The 25,872-nt window shown below is 36.2% G+C and overlaps 1 protein-coding gene across 2 annotated transcripts in view; it reads left to right on the forward strand.

Moving 5' to 3' along the window:
* Nucleotides 1-25,872, forward strand: part of ARHGAP20 (Rho GTPase activating protein 20) — a 147,303-nt gene that overhangs the window by 87,276 nt on the left and 34,155 nt on the right. For both annotated transcript variants that reach the window (XM_081241255.1, XM_081241256.1), the window contains exons 4-7: nt 7,943-8,092; nt 21,382-21,423; nt 22,352-22,436; nt 25,494-25,571. In XM_081241255.1, coding sequence (XP_081097381.1) covers nt 7,943-8,092; nt 21,382-21,423; nt 22,352-22,436; nt 25,494-25,571 — 355 coding nt within the window. The remainder of the gene's footprint in view (nt 1-7,942; nt 8,093-21,381; nt 21,424-22,351; nt 22,437-25,493; nt 25,572-25,872) is intronic.

Raw genomic sequence — 25,872 nt, forward strand, 5'->3', positions numbered from 1 at the left:
ATAAAATTGCATTTCCACCAACAAAGGTTACCTTTCTATTCAATGTTCACTGTAAGAATGTCTGGCCTCTGTTACCATAACTAATATCTGAAGTGAGTTTTATGTTTGTTTTGTTTTGTTTTGATTTGGTTTTGAAAAGATGTTTCAAATATTTATTCATTCAACAAGTGTTCATTTAAGTTCCACTCTCTGCCATGCTCTGAATAAATAAAGGGGATACAGTGAAGAATGTGATGGGTACAGTCCCTGCTTTTTGATGCTTTCATTCTAATGTGTGTAGGGAGAAATGACAAATTGTGCTTAATGCTGTGAAGAAAATACGGTGAAGTGAAATATGGGATATATGTTAGGTAGGTATAGACGGGGGGGGGGGAATCAAGGAAGAATGAAAAACAACTAGCCATGCAGATATTAGGAAGATGGGTATTCTAGGCAGAGGGAACAGCAGGTATAAGGGTGGTAGGGAAAGTTTGGCCCTTTGGAGGAGTTAAAAGAAGGCCAGCATAATAAGCAGGAAGAGAGTAATATAAATTGAGATTGGAGAAATAGACAAGGACCATTGTGGGCTGCATTAATTATCTATTAATTATCTATTGCTGTATAACAGATTACCCCAAAACATAACAGTTTATGACTACAGACATCTTATACATTTTCTCTGAGTCAGGAATCTGGGAATGGCTTAGCTAGTGGTTTTGGCTCAGGGGCCCTCATGAGGTTGCAGTCAAGCTTTTGAACCAGGGTTATAGTCATGTCAGAGCTTAACTGGAGAGAATCTTGAAACTTCCCAGATCACTATATGGATCCTGGCAGGCCTCAGTCCTACAATGGCTGCTTTCCAGAGTTCTTCTCCATGTAAGTTTCTCCACAGGTCTGCTTGTAACATGGTATTGTTTCCTTCAAAATGAAAGATCCAAGAGAGTGAGGAAGAGAGTATTAAAGGGAGAGAACACCTAAAATAGAAGCTGCAGTCTTTTATAGCCTAATTTTGAAAGTAGCATACCATCATTTCTGATGTAGGCTATTGGCCACAGAGATCATCCTTGGTACAATTGGAAGGGAACTACACAAGTGTGAGTATTAGGAAGCCAGGATCATTGGGGGCCATCTTGGAGGATGGGTACTACAAAGGCTATGATAGGAGTTTGGATTTTATTCCAAATGGTTTTAATTAAGGGAGTAGAATAATGTACATATTTTAAAAATATTGTTCTGGATATGATATGTAATGGATTAGAGGACAGAAAAGAGTAGAAGCAAGGCCACTGGACAGGAGGTTATTGTAGTACTCCCGATGAGATATAATGAAGGCTTTATCTGGGGAAATGGTGGTTAAAGGAAGGACGCAGACATATTTGGAATATACTTTAGAGGTAACCAAAAGAATTCACTTTTCGCTCAACACTAAATGCCAGTGCAGTTATCATCCAACCTAGAACACGATAGTTATAACTTGCTCCATCCCCCATTCTCACTGTTTATGAAACATCATAAAAGAGTAGTTTAACAAATCCAATCTCATCAAGAGATTTTTTGTCACTAGAGAAGAGTAAACTTTTTTCTACTATCCGTACCCTCACACCTAAGTTATGCCATGTCACAAATAAGATGCGGGTGGGGAGGAGATCAAGATTGTGGAGTAGGAGGATGCTGAGCTCACCTCTCCCCAAAAACACATCAGAAGTACATCTACATGAAAATAAATTCTCACTGAAAACAAACTGGAGACTGGCAGAAAGACTCTTCCCGCAATCAAGGCTGTAAAGAAAGATCCACAGGGAGTCAGGAAGGAAGGGAGGAGAAGCAATCAAGTCAGGACTCACATCCCTAGGAAGGGAAGAGAAGAGGAGGGAAATATCATGGGCTTGCAGATCCTCCCTGGGGAGTGAGGGGTTTGAACCACATATTGGGCACCCCAGCCAGCACTGGGAAGACAAGTCCCCTTAGTTGGTTTGAAAACCACTGACTGACAGGAGGGCTGTAAGAAACCGAGACTCCACCCATGAAGAAATGGACACACTCTTTCTTACTCCCAAAACAAGGCAGAGGAAGCAGATTAAAACTGCCCAGGGCTCTGACAATAGTGAACATCCCAGCCTCGCCTCTAACTCTGGCGCAATTACCAACTAGGATGAAGGCTAATGTTGCCGAGGCAAGTGTGCACTTGCAGGAGATGGAGCCAGCTTAGACCCAGCACTGCAGTTAAATGCAGCAAGGATGTTTATTGCTGGCACTCACAGAGGGCAGCAGATCAGGGGCTGTCTGAAGCTCTGACTGACATGCTGGAGCCATCTCAGTGTGTGCCTTAGCTGCACCAGGTGCCTGCTCCAAATCCCTCTTGCTGCATTGCTACTTCCCTCTGGGGTGAAGGTACCATGGCTGGGAGAGGGGAGAGTGCATACTTAGAGGAAAAGAACCAGCTCGTATCTGACCCTTAGGGCTTCTGCTCCAACAGTATGGACCTGACCCTGCCACAAATAGGGTGGTGATAGCTACTGAACATAAGAGAAGCTTAGTTTACACCTGGCTCTGGCTCTAGGCCTCTGTCTCCAGCCCTACCTCTCACCAAGGTGATAGCTGCCAGCACACCCTGGGAGAAGATATGACCCACGCTCAATTCAGATCCAGCTCTCCCACCAAAGCCACTGAGAACACACATACTTGAATAGGAATACTCCCACACAAGGACACTGCTTCAAGACTGGGATAGGTAAGTATTCACCTAATTTCACAGAGACAGAGAAAGTTAAACAAAATGAGAAGAAAGAAGAATTTGTTTCAAACAAAAGAACAAGAAAAAAAACCTGAAAAAACAACTAATGAAACAGATAAATAACCAGATAAAGAGTTCAAAGTAGTAGTAATAAAAAAGCTAATTGAACTTGGGAAAAGAATAGATGAACACAGCGAGAATTTTGACAAGGGACTAGAAAATATAAAAAGTACCCGTCAGAGCTTAAGAATACAATAACTGAAATGAAAAACACTCTAGAATGAATTAAGAGACTAGATAATACAAAAGAATGCATAAGTGTTCTAGAAGATAGAATAATGAAAATCACTAATCAAAAAGAAAATGTAGGACAACATCAAGCATACTAACATTTGTATTATACTGGTTCCAGAGGAGAAGAGAGAGAGAAACAGGCCAAAAAGGTATTTGTGGACATTATGGCTGAAAACTTCCCAAACCTGAAGAAGGAAACAGATAACTAGGTGCAGGAACCATAGAGAGTCCCAAACAAGATGAAACCAAAGAGACCCACACCAAAACATACCACATTAAAATGGCAAAAGTTAAAGATAGAGAGACTTCTAAAGGCAGCAAGGGAAAAACAAAGTGTCACGTACAAGGAAACCCCCATAAGGCAATCAGCTGATTTTTCTACAGAAACTTTGCAGGCTAGAACAGAATGGCATGATATATTAAAAGTGCTGAGAGGGAAAAACCTACAACCTAGGTTACTCTACCTAGCAAGGTTTTCATTCAGAATTGAAGGAGAGATAAAGAACTTCTCAGACAAGCAAGAACTAAAAGAGCTCATCAATACTAACTTGACCCTAAAACATGTTTAAGAGTCTTCTCTTAGTAGAAAAGAAAAGGCTACAACAAGAAGTAACAAATTACAGAAAAGGAAACATACAACTAATAAAGGAAAATATACAGTAAAGGCTGAGGATCAATGACTTAAATAAGACAGTATGAAGTTTAAAGGACAAAGATTATAAAAATCAACTATAACTAAAATAAACAGTTAAGGGATAAATATGAACTTGTGAAATAGGACATCAAAAACACAAAATGTGGGGGAAAGAAGAAAAAATGTAGATTTTTTTAGAATGTGTTTGAACTTAAATGACTCAGTTTAAAACAAGTAGATATATGTCAATATATGTGAACCCCATGGTAATCACAAATAAAAAAAACTACAATAGATACACAAAAACTAAAAAGAAAGGAACACAAACATTCCACTAAAGAAAATCATGAAACCACGAGAAAAAAGGAAACAGAAGAAAAAAAGGAACAGAGAGGAAAACAAAACACTAGAAAACCAGTAACAAAATGACAATAAGAGTACCTATCAATAATCACTTTAAATGTCATTGGAAAAATATATCAAAAAACGTTGATTGTATTAAAAAATCCAAGATCCATCTATATACTGCCTACAGGAGACTTACTTCACAGCTAAAGACACATACAGCCTGAAAGTGAGGGGATGGAAAAAGATATTTCATGCAAATGGAAAAGACAAGAAAGCTGGAGTAGCAATACTCATATCAGATAAAGTAGACTTTAAAGCAAAGGCTATAAGAAAAGACAAAGATGGGCAATAGGAAAGGATAAAGGGATCAATACAAGAAGAGGTATTATACTCATTGACATACATGCACCCAGTACAGGAGCATCTAAATATATCAAGCAAATGTTAAAAGAGAGAAAATGTTAAAAGGGAGAAACTGACAATAATACAATAATAGTAGGGGATGTGAGCACCCCACTTACATCAATGAACAGATCATCCAGACAGAAAATCATTAAGGCAACAGTGGTCTTAAATGGCATAATAGACCAGGTGGACTTAATAGATAGCTACAGCACACTCCAACCAAACCCAGCAGAATACACATTCTTTTCAGGTGTACATGGACCATTCTCCAGGATGGATCACATACTAGGCCAGAAAACAAGTGTCATCAAATTTAACAGGATAGATATTATATCAAGCATCTTCCACTCACAACTGTATGAAACTGGAAATCAATTACAAAAAGAAAAATGGGAAAGTCACAAACATGTGGAGACTAAACAACATGCTACAGAAAAACCAATGGGTCAATGAAAAAAATCAAAGAAGAAATCAGAATATACCTTGAGACAGATGAAAGTGGAAACAGAACACTTCAGAGTTTATGATATGCAGCTAGAGTGGTTCTGAGAGGGAAGTTTATAGCAATACAGGCCTTCCTCAGGGAACAAGGAAAATCTCAAATAAACAACCTAACCTACCATCTAAAGGAGTTAGATAAAGAAGAACAATGAAAGCCCAAAGTCTTTCTTTCTTTGGCTAAGGTATTTTATTTGCTCCATTTTATGCTGAATGTTGACAATGTTTGCCTAAACTTGTTTTGAGTTTATTGTCATTCTTTTCCATACTGAATTAGAACAAGTATTAAAGCTGGATGCGACCTTAGGGACCACTTTTGATATTCATTAGAAAGCTGAATTAAAAGTTATTTTTCCTATAGAATTAGGGCTTTACATTTTTTAAAAACAATGTTTATGAGCATCAGAGTATTTAGAAAGAAGCTGATATTATCTCTGTTAATAGCCATAGAGCACCTATTTGGAATTTACTAAAAGGAAATGAAAGTAGTTATTTCATACCCTCTTAAGCCATCACTATTCTCATATTTTATTTCCTAAACAAATAGGGAAGTAATGATGAATTCTGTGTAGGTCAAAAAGATGAGGAGAAAAAAAAGTTCTGATTATTAATTCATTACCAGTAGAATTACCATCAGATACTTGTGGAATATACCATACTCTCTACCCCAAAACGTATTTAATAGACCATCTCCATCTTAGAATGGAGGGATATCTCTCTAGAATCCTGTGTATTTCAACAGTTCACTGGAATTCATACTTTTAAATTTCCATTGGAATAGTCTAATACTGTTGGAAATTGAGAGTGAAAAATCTGAAGATACACACTGTGACCCTAATACTATCCATCTTAATATAAAGCTTTATCAGAACACTTGTTTTAAATATTTTTAAACTAGTACCTCTAGCTTTATGGACATAAATGTTCATGAGATTTCTCCCCTACTTCCAAAATAAACAGTCCCATCAGAAAGCCTTGTAGGTGAGGAGATTTGAAAAAGTAAGTCTTAAGATAGTAAAGCTGAAGGAAAGTTCATGGATACAAAGTCACCTCCAGGTGCTTTGTAAGAATGGCTATATCCAGGGCTTTTTATAGATACCTAATGGTTATGAGCATAAACAAGCTCAAGAGTCAACCCTGCTCAGGTTCGGATTCTAGCTCTGCTAGTTAAGCTGTTTGGCTTTTGGCAAATTACTTAACCTCCCTGTGGCAACTTTTCCTCATCTCTAAAATGTTTGAGGATTAAACTTAACAATACGTGTAAAGTGTTAACAGTGACTGGCAAATGGTAAGTTCTCAATAAATATTGACCATTAGAAAGTATTGTTTACACTTTTGGACAGTTCCTTGTTTTTTGTATAATGAGGTGGAAATCTTGGTACTTTATTGATCTAGGGAAGGAATTGTTGGAATGGCTTTTTCCAAATCAATAGGTATACAAGTTCCCACATGGTATTTGAAGTATCTAATATAAAGAGAGGTCTGCATTAAAAAATTCAAAATGTATGAGAACAGATATGGAAACGTACTTTTCCTTGGAAAAGATTCATAGTTTCAGTTTTATATTACCTAGATAGCTGCCATCAAGAAATAAGATTTTTAAAAGAAAAAAAAAGTAGGATTTTACTTTTTAAAAAATCGAATGATTTATAGCAATAGGGTGAAAAATACTGAAATGAAATATAGAATGAAGGCATTGTGCCTCAAGGCACTTTTCTATTGTACTTTACATTGTGTGCCCTACAGGAAGCATAGATGAGGCTTTGAATCTAGATTATTCTTCATGCATAGTTCCTGAAAAATCCCTTTATATTTTATAAATCCTACTGAAGAATTTTAGCTTTAAATGTTCCATGAGGAGTTTTAGGGATACTTCCATATGAAGCATCTTTGATTTCATTTTAGCTTTTAATGTTTCCATAAATGTCTCTGAATAATAGGAAGTACCAAGGTTTCCCTGGGCATTATCTTTATCCTTACCAGTGCCTTCTAACTATTTAAGCCTCAGGTCCATTATGAGCATTAAATCTGTAAACTAGGTCAAGAGATATGATAGTGTCAATATCAGGGTTGTAAGGGGGATTAGATAGAAATTGTCGAAAAGCAATTTCATTGCCAGCTTAAAAGTAAATCACCTTCTCTGTACCCAGAGATAAATATTAATTGTATCAACTCTACTTAAATATAATACTTCCTGGCATCTTTTTTTTTCAGCTTAGTTTAGGGTCTATTTTTAAGCTACAGTTTTTTCAATTTTAGCCAAAATATAAGGGGAAATGGTATAAAAAGGAAATTCAAAATAATCTTTGCTTCTAAAGACTAGAAAATCATGACCACTCAGTTGGAAGTGCATTGTAAATTTCTCTAATTAATTCCAGTTTATATCTTTTAGTGCATATAAAGTGAAAATTTTATAAATATTTTAATAAATAATGTTTAATGTTTTATTCAGCCACTCAAATATTTTTGGAAATAAGCAAGTTGTAAATAATAAAAGAATTAATTTTGGGCTTCCCTGGTGGCGCAGTGGTTGAGAGTCCGCCTGCCGATGCAGGGGAAACGGGTTCGTGCCCCAGTCCGGGAAGATCCCACGTGCCCCGGAGCAGCTGGGCCCGTGAGCCATGGCCACTGAGCCTGCGTGTCCGGAGCCTGTGCTCTGCAATGGGAGGGGCCACAACAGTGAGAGGCCCGCATACAGCAAAAAAAAATAATAATTAATTAATTTTTTATAACAGCAGTAAGCTTAAAATTAGGTTTTTGATCCAAATGCAATGCTCAACGTATAGAAAAATAAAGTTGCCAGTTTATGGCTATTTGCTGCCATAAATGCAGGCATGAGGACCAATACACCAAATGTTTCAATGGCCTTTTTGGGCTAAGGTAGCCAAACATTACAATTTACTGTGGTAGGCACTGAAGGTAAGAAAAATGAATAAGACATTCTTTGCCCATGATTAGTGAAAACTGTCCTCTTATCACAAGTATAGAAGTTCTTATAAAATTTAAGAAACAGAATAACAAAAAATCCTGTCTGGTTTTTATCTTTCTAGATATAACAACAACTTTAAGATAAAAAATAAAATAAAATTAAGTGACATGTGGACAGCAAGCTGTGTGGATGAAGTTGAAGAAGGCAACACCAATGCCCTGAAATCCTTTGTCTTAGGCTGGCCCACAGTGAACTTCGTGGCCACTTTCAGGTGAGAGCCATAGCTTGTCCTGTATTCACATGGGTCAGCTACTGTGAAATACAGTCAGCTATGTAATTTCTAGGATGGAGAGAAAAAAAGTTAATGTAGTTTTGTTCCCCTAATTTTTTTAAGAAAAATATTTTATTCTGATTGATCTGCTCTATTTTGTCAATAAATTCATTTGTATTCTGAAACCAATAACTCATCTTTTGGCACACCTCCAATAAAGACACCTGTATGCCTTATGTTTCTCCCAAAGAATTTTTTATTAAAATACGTGAAATGTAATGGTAAATATTGAGAACTCTTGGAATCATTTACCTTGGTTTGAGCTGTGATTTTTAAAGGGACTACTGAAACACCTCAGAGACCATAGAAGAGGAATAGAGTGGTCAGAGCTCTAGGACCCCCCTCTCCAACATCCCGTTCCCTCATGTTTAGGTATTTCCTTTGTATATTGAGCTTTCAAGTTGGCTTTTTAAACCACTGAAACAGACCTTTTACTGAAAACAATTTTATAAAATACCCCAATTAAGCTTGAATAACTGGTTTACACTCCCAAATTTCTTAAAAACTAGTTTTTAATTATAGAAATAAATTTAATATCATGAAATGATGTGGTTCCTAAATTTCTATCTATAGAGATGTGACAATCAAAAGCAAATTTATGACTCAAGGAGTGAAAGTCAGTTTCCTAAGACTCACTCCTTGGCTGGGATGGAGTTGGAGAATGTACAAATAGAGAATCTGTGTGCTCTTACCTGAACATGCTGATTGGTACTTTTCAGTTCAGAGTGAGCATACCAAAACTCAAACTTGTGATTTTGAACAATTGCACCCTCAAGTCCAATATTTGTTTTACACTTAAAAGAGCTGGTCTTTATTTCATGCACACATTTTTCTTTCTACTTCTTCTCTTCTCATTACCATCAAACTCCTCAGGCACCATCCTAAAGCCAGATAACTAAATGTTATAAGCTGTTAATTTTCTACTAAAGGAAAGGCATGCCATTAAATTCTATTATGTACTATTGGCCTACCACAAGATATTAAGAACTTATTTGGAAGAAACATGTATTTGTATCATTTTCTGCATATCTTCTTTTCCATGACAGACTTCTCTATATATTATCAATTCCTATTGTTTAATCTTAGAGTTTACAGCTGAAAGGAAGCGATTTCAAATGAGGGATGGGACTACTTGACGTCTTTAATCAAGGAGTTTCCATAAAACTTTTTTAAGAAGAAGGGAAAATGTAGAAACAAGTTTTGCATACACTGTAATTCCTCAAAAAGTATAGTACTTTAACTGAATGATTAACATCATTAGTGATGTTGTGTGAATATCATCTATGCTTTGATAGAATGTAATGAGGAGCAATTCACTTCTGTGGTATTTCTCCCCCAAACCCATAACCCCAGTCTAATCCTGAGAAAAATATCAGACAAGCCCAAATTGAGGGATGTTCTGTGGGGTTACCTGACCAGTAAGCCTCAAAATTGTCAAGGTCAGAATAAAAAACAACCAGGAAAAGACACAAAAAAAGGTCACTAAGGAGACATAATAACTAAATGCTATGTGGAATCCTCGAATGCATCCTAGAATAGAAAAAGGACATTAATGGAAAAACTGGTGAAATCTGAATAGTCAATAGTTTAGTTAATGGTAATGCACCAATATTGGTTTCTTAGTTTGACAAATGTGCCATGATTATGTAAGAGGATAACATTAGAGGAAACTAAAACTGGGTGTGAGTTATACAGGGATACTGTACTCAACCTTTGTAACTTTTCTGAAAATCTAAAATTATTTCAAAATTAAAAGATTACTCTTTAAAAAAGTAGTGTTGGGCTTCCCTGGTGGCGCAGTGGTTGAGAGTCCGCCTGCCGATGCAGGGGACACGGGTTCGTGCCCCGGTCTGGGAAGATCCCACATGCCGCGGAGCAGCTGGGCCCGTGAGCCATGGCTGTTGAGCCTGTGCGTCCAGAGCCTGTGCTCCGCAACGGGAGAGGCCACAACAGTGAGAGGCCCATGTAACGCAAAAAAAAAATAAATAAATAAATAAATAAAAAAATAAAAAAATAAAAAAGTAGTGTTGAAGAGTTTGGACTCTGGTATGGCAGAGTGAGGTCTTAACAGACTGACCACTCTATAGATAACAACTGTAAACTCTGAACAAAACACAAACAACAACACCCTGAAGGTTCTGGAAAGTGAATAAAAGTTGGCAGATTTTGGAGAAGAATTGAAACTTTTTATTATTATTTATTTATTTATTTTTGGCTGTGTTGGGTCGTCATTGCTGCACGTGGGCTTTCTCTATTTGCGGCAAGTGGGGACTACTCTTGTTGCAGAGCGCAGGCTCTAGGCGTGTGGGTTTGCCCAGTAGTTGTGGCTCACGGGCTCTAGAATGCAAGCTCAGTAGTTGTGGCACACAAGCTTAGTTGCTCCGTGGCAAGTAAGATCTTCCCAGACCAAAGCTCGAACCCGTATCCCTTGCATTGGGAGGTGGGTTCTTAACCACTGTGCCATCAGGGAAGCACCAGCACTGGGCAAGTTTTCTGTTTTTAAGGCATTATTAGCCTGAGGAAAGGCTGCAGTCAAATCATGGTGCAGAGCAACTAAACTGATGAAAACCCAGTCTTTCTGAGCTGAAACACCAAAGTACAGAGTCTGGGTCAGCCACAGCCACAGGAACGTGAGGGAGGAAATCTCAAAAAGAAGAGTATCACAGAAAGGAGGCTCCAAATTTTTTGTTTAGACTCTGCCTAAGTCTCTGGCTGAATGCTGAACCACACATGCATGGAACAGACTTTAAAGGAGTTTGAATCTAAGGCTAAAAGAATTGAACTGAGGTGCTGCTCAACACAGGTGAAATAGAGTTTGCAGCTTGAATCTAATAAATTTAGTTGTCTGTTAAAACAAAAACATTATTTTGCAAATATAACAAAACACAGAGTCTCTAAAACAGAACATTTATAATGTCTAGAATGTAATCTAAAATTTTTTAACATATGAAGAACCTGAAAAGGAAAAAGATAACAAATAGAAGCCAATCCTAAGATGATCTATTGTTGGAATTACTGTAAAAGAACTTTAAAGCAGCTCTTATAACTATGCTCAGTAGGTAAAAGGAAAAGCCAATTGAAATGAATGAAAAGATAGGAAATCTCAGCAGAGAAATAGAAAATATTTTTTAAAAGCCAAATGAAAATTCTAGAACTAAAAATTGTATCTTAAATTTTTAAAAAATCCCTCTGTGGCTTTAGTTTCAAAATGGAAATGAAAGAGAAATGAGTCAGTGAAATTGAAGGTATATCAATAGAAATTGTCCACTCTGAGGAAGAGAGGGAAAAAAAGATTTTTTTAATGAAATATAGATCAGAGACTTGTAGGAAAACCAAAACATTCCCGTAACATACATGTAACGGGAATTCCAGAAAGAGGAGAGACAGGGAATGTAGCAGAATAAATAATGGTTTGAAAACCTCCCAAATTTGGTGAAAGACATAAATGTAAGCTCTGTGAACCCTAAATAGGAGTAATGTGAAGAAAACTTCACTAATTCATGTTATAGGCAAACCGCTATAAACCAAAGATAAGAGAAAATCATGAAAGCAGCCAGAAAAAAACAACACATTACATATAGTGGAACAACAATTTGCCTCACTGTGGTTTTTTTCATCAGAAATTATGGCTGTTTCAGAGGTCAGTGAAATGACATCTTTAAAGTGTTTAAAGAAGACTCAGATTGATCAAGATGGCAGAGTAGGAGGATGTGGAACTTACCTCCCCCCACAAACACTTCAAAAATACATCTATGTGTGGAATACTTCTCACTGAAAACTAACTGGAAACTGGCAGAAAGACTTCTGTACAACCAAGGCTGTAAGAAAGATCCACAAATAATCAGGTAGGAAGGGAAGAAAAGTGATCAGGCCAGGACCTTGCCACTGGGAGGGGACTCAGAGGAAAAGGGAGATTAAACAGGCAGAGACCTGCCCTGGGGAGTGAGCAGTTCAAGCCACAGATTGGGCATTCCACTCCCGGCGTCCTACACAGGGGAGACCAACCCCCTTGGCTGGTTGGAGGACTGCTGGAATTAACAGGAAGGCTGTGGAAAACTTAGACTCTGCTTGCACACCCATACCCAGAAACACACACACACACAAGCTGGCTTGCCCCTGAGGCAGGTTGGAGAGGGCCGATAAAGGATCACTCTAGTGGCTGCCAGTTTCCTGTGGCCACCTCAGTGTGCACCTCGGCTGTGGCAGAGTGACTGTTCAAGCCCCGCTTACTCCATGTTGCAACTCCCCACTGGAGCAAGGGCTGCCATGACTAAAGACAGAGCTTGGACCACGAGAGGCACCTTGGTCCCGGGGTGGCATCTGGGTGGGGTGGCAGTGTCCATTGTTGGTACTTACTTAAGTAGTGCATCAGAAGCAGCCCAGAACTCTATACAACAGCCAGTCCACCAGTGCTCATGCCCTGATATATGGAGGGAGTTCACATGGACCCCACTTGCCCTGCAGTACAGCTCCCCAGTGAGGTGGAGAGAAAGAAGGACAAAGAGAACTTGGACCCAAGGCTACCTGTGAGCAGATTAAGGAAAACAATTGCAGATTCCTGCACAGGCAGCAGATTAGAGACAGCTCAGATATCTGTCTGAGGCCAACATTAACCAAGAGCCAACACAGGGCCCCCTTGCATCAGCACTGCCCCCACCGGAGCAAGGGTCACAGTGCATGGAGAATTGAAAGCACACACTTAACGGGAACAGAGCCAGCTCAGGACTGAATCTCAGGGCTTCTGCTGCAGCAACTTGAGACCCACTGAGCAGAGAGGAAGTCCTGCCTCACATGTAGCTTCAGCTCTAGCCTATCCATCTCCAGCCACACCCACTACCAAGGCTATAGCTGCCAACACACACTGAGGAAAAATGTGACTTGCATCCACATCAAATCCAGCTCTCCCACCAAAGGCACTGGGCACACAGAGTCTGTATAGAGATGCTCCCACATAAGTACACCAGTTCAAGAATATCATACGTAAGTGTTTCACCAAAATTCATAGAGGCAGAGAACGTTAAGCAAAATGAAAAGGCAGAGGAACTGGTCTCAGTTGAAATAAGAGAAAACCCCTGAGAGAAATAAATAATGAAACAAATAAACAATGTATCAGACAAAGAATTCAAAACGTTTATAATAAAAGTATTAGCTGGATTAGGGAAAAATAAATGAACACAGTGAAAAATTTTAACAAGAATCTAGAAAATATGAAAAGACCCAGTTAGAAATGAAGAATTCAATAACCAAAATAAAAAACACACTAAAAGGAATAGCAGACTATGTGACCTAGAAGATAGAATAATAAAAATCACCTAATCAGAACAGAAAAAAATTTTTTAATGAGAAAAGTTTAAAATATCTCTGGGATAACATTAAGCTTACCAACATTCACATTATAGGAGTCCCAGAAGGAAAAGAGAGGAAGAAAGGGATTGAAAATATATTTCATGAAATTATGGCTGAAAACTTCCCAAACCTGAAGAGAGCAACAGATACCCAGGTACAGGAAGCACAGAGGATCCCAAACAGGACAGGAAGGAGTGACATGATGTATTCAAAGCGCTGAAAGGGAAAAACTTTCAACCTATGATACTCTACCCAGCAAGATTATCATCTGGAGTCTTAGGAGCGATAAAGGACTTCACAGAAAGCAAAAACTGAAAGAATTCATCAGTACTAAACCTACCCTAAAATAAATGTTAAAGGGTTTTCTCTAAGTGGAAAATAAGTAAGAATCTATAGGAAAGGGAAAATTCCACTAGGAAAGGCAAATGATAGTAAGAACTGAGGATCAACCACTTAAGTAGGCTAGTATGAAAATAAAGACAAAAAATTGTAAAAGTAGCTATAACCACAATAAACAGTTAAGGGATAAACATGAAAATGTAAAATATGACATCAAAAACACAAAATGTAGGAGGGGGAGTAAAAAATATAGATCTTTTAGGATGTGTTTGAATTTAAATGACTACAGTTTAAAATACGTAGATGTAGTTTTAGGTCAACATATATGAACCCCGTGGTCACCACAAATCAAAAACCTACCATAGATACTCAAAAACTAAAAAGAACACAAGCATACTACTAAAGAAAATCATAAAACCACAGGGAAGAAACAGAAAGAGAAGAAAAGACAAGAGAAGAACTACAAAAACTACAAAAAACAACCAGAAAACAAGTAATAAAATGGCAATAAATACATACCTATTAATAATTACCTTAAATGTCAATGGACTAAATGCTCCAATCAATAGACATATCTGGCTAATTGGATTTAAAAAAAAAAAAAGAAAGCAAGGCCCACCTATATGCTGCCTACAAGAGACTCACTTCTGAGCTAAAGAAACACACAGACTGAAAGTGAAGGCATGGGAAAATATATTTCATACAAGTGGAAAAGACAAGAAAGCTGGAATCTCAATACTCATAGCAGACAAAATAGATTTTTTAAAAGGGTATAACAATAGACAAAAAAGGGCATTATTTTATGATAAAGGGATCAATAAAAGAAGAGGATATTATACTCATTAATATATATGCATCCAATACAGGAGCACCTAAACATGTAAAGCAAATATTAAAAGACATAAAGGGAGAAACTGACAGTAATACAATAATAGTAGGGGATTTTAACACCACATTTACATTAATGGACAGATCATCCAGATAGAAAATAATTAAGGCAACAGTGGTCTTAAATGGCATAATATACCATGTGGACTTAATAGATAGCTACAGCACACTCCAACCAAAACCAGCAGAATACACATTCTTTTCAAGTGTACATGGAACATTCTTCAGGATAGATCACATACTAGGCCAGAAAACATGTGTCAGCAAATTTAACAGGATAGAAATTATATCAAGCATCTTTTCCAATGACAACTAGAAAACAATTACAGAAAGAAAAATGTGAAAAGCACAAATACTTGGAGACTAAACAACATGCTACTGAAAAGCCAATGGGACAATGCTAAAATCAAAGAAGAAATAAGAAAATACCTTGAGAAAAATGAAAATGGAAACACAACACTCCAAAATCTGTAGGATGCAGCAAAAGCAGTTCTAAGAGGGAAGCTTATAGCAATACAGGCCTTCCTCAAGAAACAAGAAAATTCTCAAACAACCTAACCTACTATTTAAAGGAATAGAAAGAAAAGAACAAAGAAAGATAAAAGTCAGCAGAAGGAAGGAAATAGTAAGGAACAGAAAGGAAACAAGTAAAATAGAGACCAAAAAAAGAAAAAAAGAAAAGACCAACGAAACCAAGAGCTGGTTTTTTGAAAAGATAAACAAAATTGATAAACCTTTAGCTAGGCTCACCAAGAAGAAAAGGGAGAGGACCCAAAGAAACAAAATAAGAAATGAAAGAGGAGAAATAACAACTAATACCACAGAGATACAAAAATCATAAAAGAACTCTGTGAACAGTTGTCCAACAAATTGGCAGCCTAGAAGAAATAGACAGATGTCTAAAAATATACAACCTGCTAACAGTGTATCAAGAGGAAACAGACAATTTGAACAGACTGATCACTAGTACTGAAATTGAATTTGTAATTTAAAAAAACCTACTAACAAACAAAAGTCCAGGACCAGATGGCTTCACAGGAAAATTCTACCAAATATATAAAGAAGAGTTAATTCCTATCCTTCTCAAACTATCACAAAAAATTGAAGAGGAAGGGGCACTCCCAGACTCATTCTACGAAGCCACCATTACCCTGATACCAAAACCAGGCAAAGACACTACAAAAAAAGAAAATTACAGGCCAATATATTTGATGAATATACATGCAAAAATCCATAACAAAATATTAGCAAACGGAATCCAACAGTATATAGAAAGAATCATACACCATGATGAAGTGGGATTTATTCCAGGGATACAAGGATGCTTCAGCATTTGCAAATCAATCAGTATGATATACCACATTAACAAATGGAAAGATAAAAATCACATCATCATCTCAATAGATGCAGAAAAAGCATTTGACAAAATTCAACATCCATTCATAATAGAAACCCTCATCAAAGTTGGATTAGAGGGAACATATCTCAACATAATAAAGAGCATTATGAAAAACCCAGAGATAACATCATATTCAATGGTGAAAAACTGTTGTTCCTCTAAATTCAGGAACAAGACAAGGATGCTCACTCTCACCACTTTTATTTAACATAGTATTGTAAGTCTGTGCCACAGCAGTCAGACAAGAAAAAGATATGAAGGGCGTCCAAAGTGGAAGAGAAGAAGTAAAACTGTCACTATGCTGATGACATGGTACTATGGATAGAAAACCCTAAAGTCTCCACCCAAAACTATTAGAACTAATAAATGAATTCAGCAAAGTTGCAAGATATGAGCTTAATATACATAAATCTGTTGTTTTTCTATATGCTAATACTGAACTATCAGAAAGAGAAAGCAAGAAAACAATCCCGTTTAAAATCACATCAAAAAGAATAAAATGCCTAGGAATAAACTTAACCAAGGAGGTGAAAGACCTATACACTGAAAACTATGAAACACTGAAGGAAATTGAAGATGATACAGAGAAATGGAAAGATATCCCATGCTCTTAGATTTGAAGAATTAATATTGTTAAAGTGACCATACTACCCAAAGCAATCTACAGATGTATTGCAATCTGTATGAAAATACCCATGACATTTTTCACAGAACTGAACAAATAATCCTAGTATTCATTTGGAAATACAAAAGACCCTGAATTGCTGAAGCAACCTTGAGAAAAGAGGACAAAGCTGGAGGTATCACCCTCGCAGACTTCAAACTGTACTACAAAGCTACAATAATCAAAACAGCATGATACTTGCACAAAAACAGATCCATAGATCAATGGAATAGAATAGAGAGCCCAGAAATAAACTCACTCACCTACAGTCACTTAATCTACAACAAAGGAGGCAAGAATATACAATGGAGAAAATAAAGTCTCTTCAATAAGTGGTACTAGGAAAACTGGACATCTACATGTAAAACATTGAGATCAGAACATCCCCTCATACTGTATACAAAAATAGTCAAAATGGATTAAAGTCCTAAATGTAAGACCAGAAACCATAAAACTCATAGAAGAAAACATAGGCAGAACACTCTGACATAAATAGTAACAATATTTTTTGGAACCTATTTCCGAAGGTAAAATAAATAAAAGCAAAAATAAAGAAATGAGATCTAATTTAACTAAGAGCTTTTGCATAGCAAAGGAGACCACTGACAAAACAAAAAGACAACCTACAGAATGAGAGAAGATATTTGAAAATATGATCAACAAGGGGATAATATCTAAAGTATTTAAACAGCTCGTGCAACCCACTATCAAAAAAAACCAAACACCCAATCCCAAAATAGGCAGAAGACCTGAATAGACATTTTTCCAAAGATGATTTACAGCAGGCACATGAAAAGATGCTCAACATCGCTAATTATTTGAGAAATGCAAATCAAAACAATAATGAGATATCACCTCACACCTTTCATAATGGTTGTCATCAACAAGAACACAAATAACAAATGTTTTTGAGGATGTGGATAAAAGGGAACCCTTGTACACTGTTGGTGAGAATGTAAATTGGTGCAGCCACTGTGGAAAACAGTATGGAGGCCCTTCAAAAAAACCTAAAAACTACCACAGGATCCAGCAGTTTCACCCCTGGATATATATACAGAAAAAAAAATGAAAACACTGAAGATACATGTACCCAATGTTCATAATGGCATTATTTACAATACCCAAGATATGGAAGCAACCTGTGTCCATCAACAGACGAATGGATAAAGATGTGGTGTATATTTACATATACATACACACACACACACACACACACACACACAATGGAGTATTACTCAGACATAAAAAAGAATGAAATTCTGCCATCTGCAGCAATGTGAATGGACCTTGAGAATATTATGCTTAGTGATGCATGTCAACAAAAGACAAATACTGTATAATATCACTTATAAGTGAAATCTAGAAAGTAAATCAAATGAATGGATATAGAAAAACAGAAACAGACTCAAAGATACAGAAAACAAAGTAGTGGTTACCAGTGAGGAGAAGGAAGGAGGGAGGGGCACGTTAGGGGTATGGGATTAAGAGATACAAACTACCCTGTATAAAATAAATAAGCAACAAGGATATATTGAACAGGATAGAGAATTATTATTTTATAATAACTCTTAATGTAATATAATCTATAAAAATACTGAATCACTATACTGTATACCTCAATACTTCAGTTAAAAAATGAAGTATTTAAAGAAAAAGCTTTCAACCTAGAATACTATATCTAGCAAAAATATCCTTCAAAAAAATTTTTAAACTCTAAGAATTTATCACCAGCAGAACTGTACTACAAAAAAATAAATGCTGACAGAAATTCTTCAGCCTGAAGTGAAATGATATAATAGAGTGGCTCAAATCTTTACCAAGGAGTAAAGAACATCAGAAATCATTTATGTATCAGGAAATATTAAGAAAATCTAGTTCATGATCACTTTAAAATGCTGTCAGGCTAGCAACTCAAGAAGCAGTCTTTCATAGCTAGTCACTCTAATATCTATAAAGAAATAAAAATGTAGACTAATAGCTTTGAAATCTAAGACTGACAATCAACTGTCAGAATCTGTAAGGAATTCCCAGCTAAGTCAGATTGGGGGAAGAGCAGCCAATAAATGTGAAATTCCCCTGCTTTACCTTTGGAAATGGGGTAGATACCACATCCTGAAAAAGGCTGAAAGGAATGTCATATCTCTATCACTACTTGGACCCTGATTCACAAACCTAGGATCTATATCTGTCAGAAAAATAGGAACTGGACCTTAATTTTAAGATAACTATACAGTAAAATGGGAACGTTGTTTAGAAGATACAGAAAGTATTTAAATCTGACAGTGATCTATCTACAGGAAGAATCAGAAGAATAGTATTTTAAGTTAGGCACCTAGTATGAATCTTATTCTGCAAACTCGGGTATACAGCAAAAGCCTGTTTATGTATAGATCAAATTAAAACCTACCTTGATCCCCCATTTTGCCAGGTTTTTAGGAAATTAAATTTTCTTCTTTACTGGAACCCCTGTTTTCTTAAGGTAGAACCAGGATATGGGAGACTTCTGTGATGTCTTCAAAACAGATGAAAAGTCTGACCTTCAGTCTCTTTGTGGCCACTGCTGACATTATCTCTGCTATGCCCAGAGTTGTTCTTTGACATCCGAGATGCTCTGATTCCTTGCCACTTGTGGGCTGCAGGTATCTTAGCTGAAGTAAAAACCTTGGTGCCTAGGAACAAGCCTCCCCACTTGCTCCTTATAACCATTTCCTCTGGGGACTTTCTGTTTCTTTAGGCACCTCAATTGAGTGACATTGGTTCCCAGCTAACTCTTAGGGATAACAAACTCTATCTCCTCCCAAGTTAGAGGGAATCTTTCCAATCTGTCTTACCCTTTTTCTTTCTCTAAGATATGTGGCTTTCTTCTCTCCTGGCTCTTATCATAGGTGTTTATTAAACTCAGAACTAACCTTGATTTTGGAGTACTTCCGTTTTTAGTTCTATAAAAATGCCTGAGATGAATAATTACTAAGGAAAGAGAAGTCCTGGATTCTTGCATAGAGCAGGAGATGGGGAAAATACAAGAAGATTACCAAATCAATGTCAATGAATCAACCTGATGCACTTCTTAATTTGTTTATTTTAAAGTAATTGCACGCTACATATTCAAACAATGGAACACTATACAGCAATGAGACTGAACAAGCTAAAACCACATGCAGTAATATGGATGTGTCACAAATATAATGTTGAATGAAAGAAGCCAGATACAAAATAGTACATACTATATGGTTACATTTATATAAAGTATCCAAACAAACAAAACTATTCTATTTTGTTAGAAGTCAGTATAGTGGGAACTAGTGCCTGAAAGGGAACACAGAGAGACCTTCCATGGTGGTTTTCTGTTTCATAATCTGGGTGCAAGATCACATGGGTGTGTTCAATTTGTGAAAATTCTTCAAACAGTACATTTAAGCATTGTACAGTTTGTGTCTTACATGTCAATTAAAAGTTCAAAAAATACTAAGTGTTTAAAGGGGTAATTTTCTTTAATTGCTTTGAAAAAAGTTTTAAGGTCTAAAGAAAACTCATCTATTTTTCAACACAGATTTTTGCTAAATAATTATAATATTTGACATAAATGAACCTAGAAAATCTTCTGTTTATGAAAGGAGAAGACATCAAAGATTGTAAGGAGTTGTGAAAAATGAAAATTAGTCAGTGGCAAAAGAGATATAATGCACTTTCTGATTACCAATTCTGGGAGATTGCTTATGGAGAAAATGGCTAAGCTACAAAGAAACAAATTACAAATATTTGTTAAATATATTTTTCTGGAACAAGAAAATAACTAGTGTTTCCAATTTCTTTGAGAAGATTAGAAACATGATTTTAAAAGCTAATGAGCAATAAGGCCATATAGAAATAAACTTTATTTTTAACTTTAAGAATTAAATGCAGCAGTGACTTCAGTAAAATTAATAATTAAGTTATTTAGTTGTTAATGAATTGATCTTAATCAGAGGATTATAGTAATTAAGAATAAGTTCTATGAACTAATTGGCTAAATTATAGTTCTGCCATATGTATAGAGAAATAAGTGTTTCTTTTCCTGACAACCAACTGGTTTCTGGGCCAAGATATTTCCATCGATGTGCCAGATTTCTCCTTAACCTCTTTAATCTCAAATGAAGCATATTTTCTATTTGCATGGCACTTAAAACTACAAAAACGCTCTGAGATAATTAGCCCAGTTTTACAGATGTGGAAATCGAAGCTTAGCAATGTTAAGTGATTTGCCCATGATGATATATCTTGCATATATTTTGAAACAAGGTGTTTGGATTCCAAATCAAGTGCTCTTTCCACCATCAGGATACCACTTGTAAAAGAGCCATAAAGTAAGAAAGTGGGTCTGTCTTGGATCTGTCCAAGAGGTTTTAATAAAACTACGCTTAACTGTGTAGTTCTGCCTAATGGACATTTTCACTTCAGGGTTCTTCAGAACACAATCATGCCAGGGTTGCAGTTGTGTGCACCCACATCAGTAACAATAGGTTGTTGATATTTTGTTTGGATTGACAATCTTAATTTATTAGAAATAAGTATTTTATGTGGTTTAATTTTGTCTCCCATTTTCTTTGATTGTAGTTCTCCAGAACAGAAAGACAGATGGCTCTCTCTCCTTCAGAGGTATTTTTTCCAGTATATATATATATATATATATATATATATATATTTTAATCTTTAAGTTGTAGTTGAATGAATTAAATTTTTCTCTGCAGGGGTGTGCCCCAAACTATCCCCCTTTGCCTTAGTAGAAATTGTTCATTTGTCCTCAAAATAAGCTGTTTAGACTGTACACTAGCAACTACTTACTGTAAATAATGTTCTGTCATTACGTGTATTTCTTTCTTACTAGGAAGGAGAACACTGAGGTCTGCTTAGATCATTCTAGACAGAAATTAGTCAGTAATCTCTCCCATCTCTTTTGGTGTCTCCAACCTACCATGTGGAGCTAACAGTTTCCTCAAAGCATGTATTAAGTTTCCATACATGGAGGTTTTCTGCTGAGGACCTCAAAATTCAATTATTTTACCTACCTTTGAGCATTAAGACTAAAATGGTCAATTGAGGTTCATCTCTTATTCCCATAGTCCTTCCCTGCTCTCCTTTCCCAAGCATGGAGACGACCAAGATATATACTGCACTGGAGAGCTCAATGAGAGATAAAAGGCCATTGTTTTGGATTTGGTCTAGTAAAGTATTTTATGTGCTCCTGTACTTATCACTAAGATTCTGGGCCTGTCCAGAGAAGGTAGGGAAGCTTTGAGGATAAAACACCACCCAGAGGTGCCTTAACCTGACTGTACTTCTCAAGCCTTAGTTGAAATGGATCTCCTCTTCTTTTTTGTGCCCATGCCTAATGTCCTGAGAATTTTTAAAAATTTTGTTCCAACCCATAATGTAATCTGACTTTGCTGAGTCTCTCCATCTGTCTTTTAAAAAATAGCATATAAGTATATTGAAAATATTAGCAAAATAGATTGATTTAAAAATAAGCCATTGGCAAAATCCATCTGACTCAGTGTTGTTTTGGGTTGTTGTTGCATTTGATTAGATACATCAATCTAGAGAAAGAGAAGGACTACCCGAAGAGCATTCCCCTCAAAATCTTCGCCAAGGACATTGGGAATTGTGCCTATGTAAGTGTTTCTAAGCCAGAAAATTAAATTCCAAGTCCCTGCATAAGGTAGAACACCATGGATAAAAAGAGAGACAGGCAGGCAGACAGACAGACAGTCTGTGTATGTGCTGTGGAAGGTAGGCATTTAGAAATACCATTATGAGAAAGTGCATTTTCTGGGGTATCTGTGTATCTTTGTTCATATTAAAAGTAACCCTAGAGAAAACGAAGCAAGAGAAATTCATATTAATTACAGTATTTAACATTTACACTTGGAAAGAATATTGCCTGTCGGATGTCTCTTTCCTCCCTCTGGCATTAATGTTTCTCTGGATCCTTTCAGTAGCAGCTGCAGAGACTTGTAGTAAAGACATTTCCACACGGAGATATTTCCTATTAGTATTAAGCACTTTTTTCCAACTTGTCACTTCTTAAGTAGAGAGTGGGTTTTGGAAAGTTCTTCGTTCTTTGAGTTTTTAAGTATTGAATTCCTCAGGTTAATAAATGGATGAGCTGGGAGAGATAACATTTTTAATGGATCAGCATATTCTACCTCATGGTTTTTATCATTTTGGTCAATAAAAATTAAGTTTGTTTAGCCCTAGTTATTATGTGGAATTTCATGACTGAAATATCATGCCAAGATGTTATCAATGATGCACAAAATGGAAATGAATATTTTTATGATACTGTGGTTGGCCACACTTCCTAGCAGCCCTAGATCACACAGAATAGTTTTGTGTGTGGAAAAAATATGTAGTACAAAACAGTTACGTTTTGGGCAAAAGTCATGCAAATGTTCTGACATGAGTGCTAGATGTCACTGCCTGAGGGAAATGCTCAAATGTGTATGCTATGAGACTACAGACATCTTATGTAGCAAAGTAAAGAGGAAAAAACACCACTGTTTTTCTGCCGGCTTTGATTCAGTTGTTATGGCAGTTGGTTACATTCAGGATTTTCATGGAAAAACCCTTGAATTTTTTCCAACACTTTCAGTGTATGGAAAGTGTGTGCTTGAGAAAGGACTGGTTTTGGAAAAGAAGACGAGATTGGTTGAATTGGATGCTCTGTTTTATCACTAGTACCCTGGTTAAAGGCCATGATGATATGACACACTGTCCTTTGCTCTCTAAGTTGTTTCGTGGAAAGAGTCTCCTTTCAGGGAGCCCTGCTTGCAGAGTGATTCCCCCCAAATAGCAGTGCATGTATGAGAAGCATTCTTTATCCTTGGCCTCTAGTTATGCACAACCTGTTAGTGAATTCTGCTAATATGGGGAAAAAATAGCCACATTCTCGGTTTTGTCTCTTTATTTTATTTGTTTACTAGGCAAAGAACACTTATCTGCTAAAATTCATTTGTTTTGTCTACCCAAGAGGCATGCAGGAAAAAAAAACACATCCTATAATTATTATTTTGAACATATATACCTAATATTAAGAAAAAGCATTATCTTAGAAACCAGGTACATTGGGAGTGATTATTAGTATTACAGGATAGATCCTTCACTTTACAAAAGACTTTATAGAGTGTTTCTTTAAATTAAATGAAAGGGTTTTCAGACTCAAAAGAAAAAAGCAGAAGCCTTTCATGATATTCTTTCTCAAGTTAAAGCCCAGTATGTGAAACATCTCTGCCATTCTGGTAGAAGACAAACACTGAGGCTTCCCTGTTCATTTCTGAGATACTTTTGCTTAATCCTTGGAGCTATAAGGAACACCATTTAAAATCAGTTAACAAACTTGAGGCAATTTGTCATGTCAAGTAATAGGCTTATAGAGAATAAATACCGTAATGGAGAGATAAGTGATGAGTTATCAGTAGATTTCACTTAGCTTTATTTTTAGATCATTTTGTTTCCGTTTATGTTCCTTATTTGTGCCATTTAAGCCTTATCAGGGACACAGCACTAATTGCTCATTTATCCAATAATTATAATATGTAAAACCTACCCTATGTGCATAGTAAATATTTCTTTTTTAATTTTTATTTTATCTTGGAGTATAGTTGATTAACAATGTTGTGTTAGTTTCAGGTGTACAGCAAAGTGATTCAGTTACACAGTACATATACATGTATCTATACTTTTTCAAATTCTTTTCTCGTTTAGGTTATTACAGAGTATTGGGCAGAGCTCCTTGTGCTATACAGTATGTCCTTGTTGGTTATCTATTTTAAATATAGCAGTGTGTACATGTCAATCCCAAACTCCCAATATTTCTTTTTTGATAGCATAGCATTGTCTTATATTTAAATAATATCTATTTAGAGTTCAGTTACCTTTATAGATATCTCGGAATCTCGTTAATTCCATTTATCTTTCTTGTGAACTCTTTATTTTTAAATAGTAATTTCTCAATGTAGTTTAGCATTTAGCATAGGGCTATTATAGATACCCTATTCAGTGGCAGAGTTGGTAATGGAATTGAGCTTTCTAAAATTTTCAATTTGTTTGCTAGGCTCATTGGTTTTAAGGCCTCTAAAGATTTCAACAACGAAAATCTCAGCAGCCACGGTGCCTGACATACAGAAAGTGCTCAATAAATAGTGGGGGGGTTTTTAAAGATGTCTTTTGTAACCATTTCTTACTCTGATTTTACCCGAATTGACTTTACCATACAAAGAAATGAAAACCCACGCTGTGAAAACAGTACTCAGAAAGAAATAGAAAGTAATCTAATGCTCTCCCTTTTTAACTGCACAATGCTTATTGGAAATAGTCATGGACATGATGCAGAGGGCCAACCTCACTGATTTTTTTTGTTTGTTTGATTGGGAGGGTGGTCCTGTCTCTCTGAAATATATTTATTCTTTTTATTTCTGGCTTAAGTTCTTATATTTTTGAGTCATATATTCTTTATTTTAAGAGGAAGAGATATTTTATTAAAAGGCATAATATATAATGTAATGAAAGTAAATTATCAAGGGTTTGTGTTCTACTTAAGTTGTGCTTTACTCTGTCAACACTTGAAATCAGGATTTGCCTATGGATAATCACTTGACAATAATTATTTGTTCACCTGTTTTAAAATTCTTTATTTATAGCTGTATTTCTTATTTCTTTTTTTTCCACAGTCTAAAACTATAACAGTAACGAATTCAGATACAGCAAATGAAGTTATCAACATGTCACTGCCAATGCTAGGGATAACTGTAAGTTACTCTTCTAGATATTCATAATTAAAAACAAACTTTGATACTTTGATTCTTATAAATATTATCCCTTCCATCATAAGACAGCTGCTTATTAGAGATACCAGTCATATTTTGTCCCCAGAAATGTAGAAAATAAGGACAGTAAAGTTTTTTATTCTTTTTGAGGGTTTTGTTTTGTTTTGTTTTTAATTGAAGTGTAGTTGAATTACAACATTGTTGGGTTGGCCAAAAAGTGTGTTTGGTTTTTTCAGTAACATCGTATGGAAAACCCCGCACTAACTTTTTGGCCAATCTAATA

The sequence above is a fragment of the Mesoplodon bidens genome (genome assembly GCF_964165515.1).
Source record: "Mesoplodon bidens genome assembly, chromosome: 7".
In the NCBI taxonomy this organism is placed as follows: Eukaryota; Metazoa; Chordata; class Mammalia; order Artiodactyla; family Ziphiidae; genus Mesoplodon; species Mesoplodon bidens.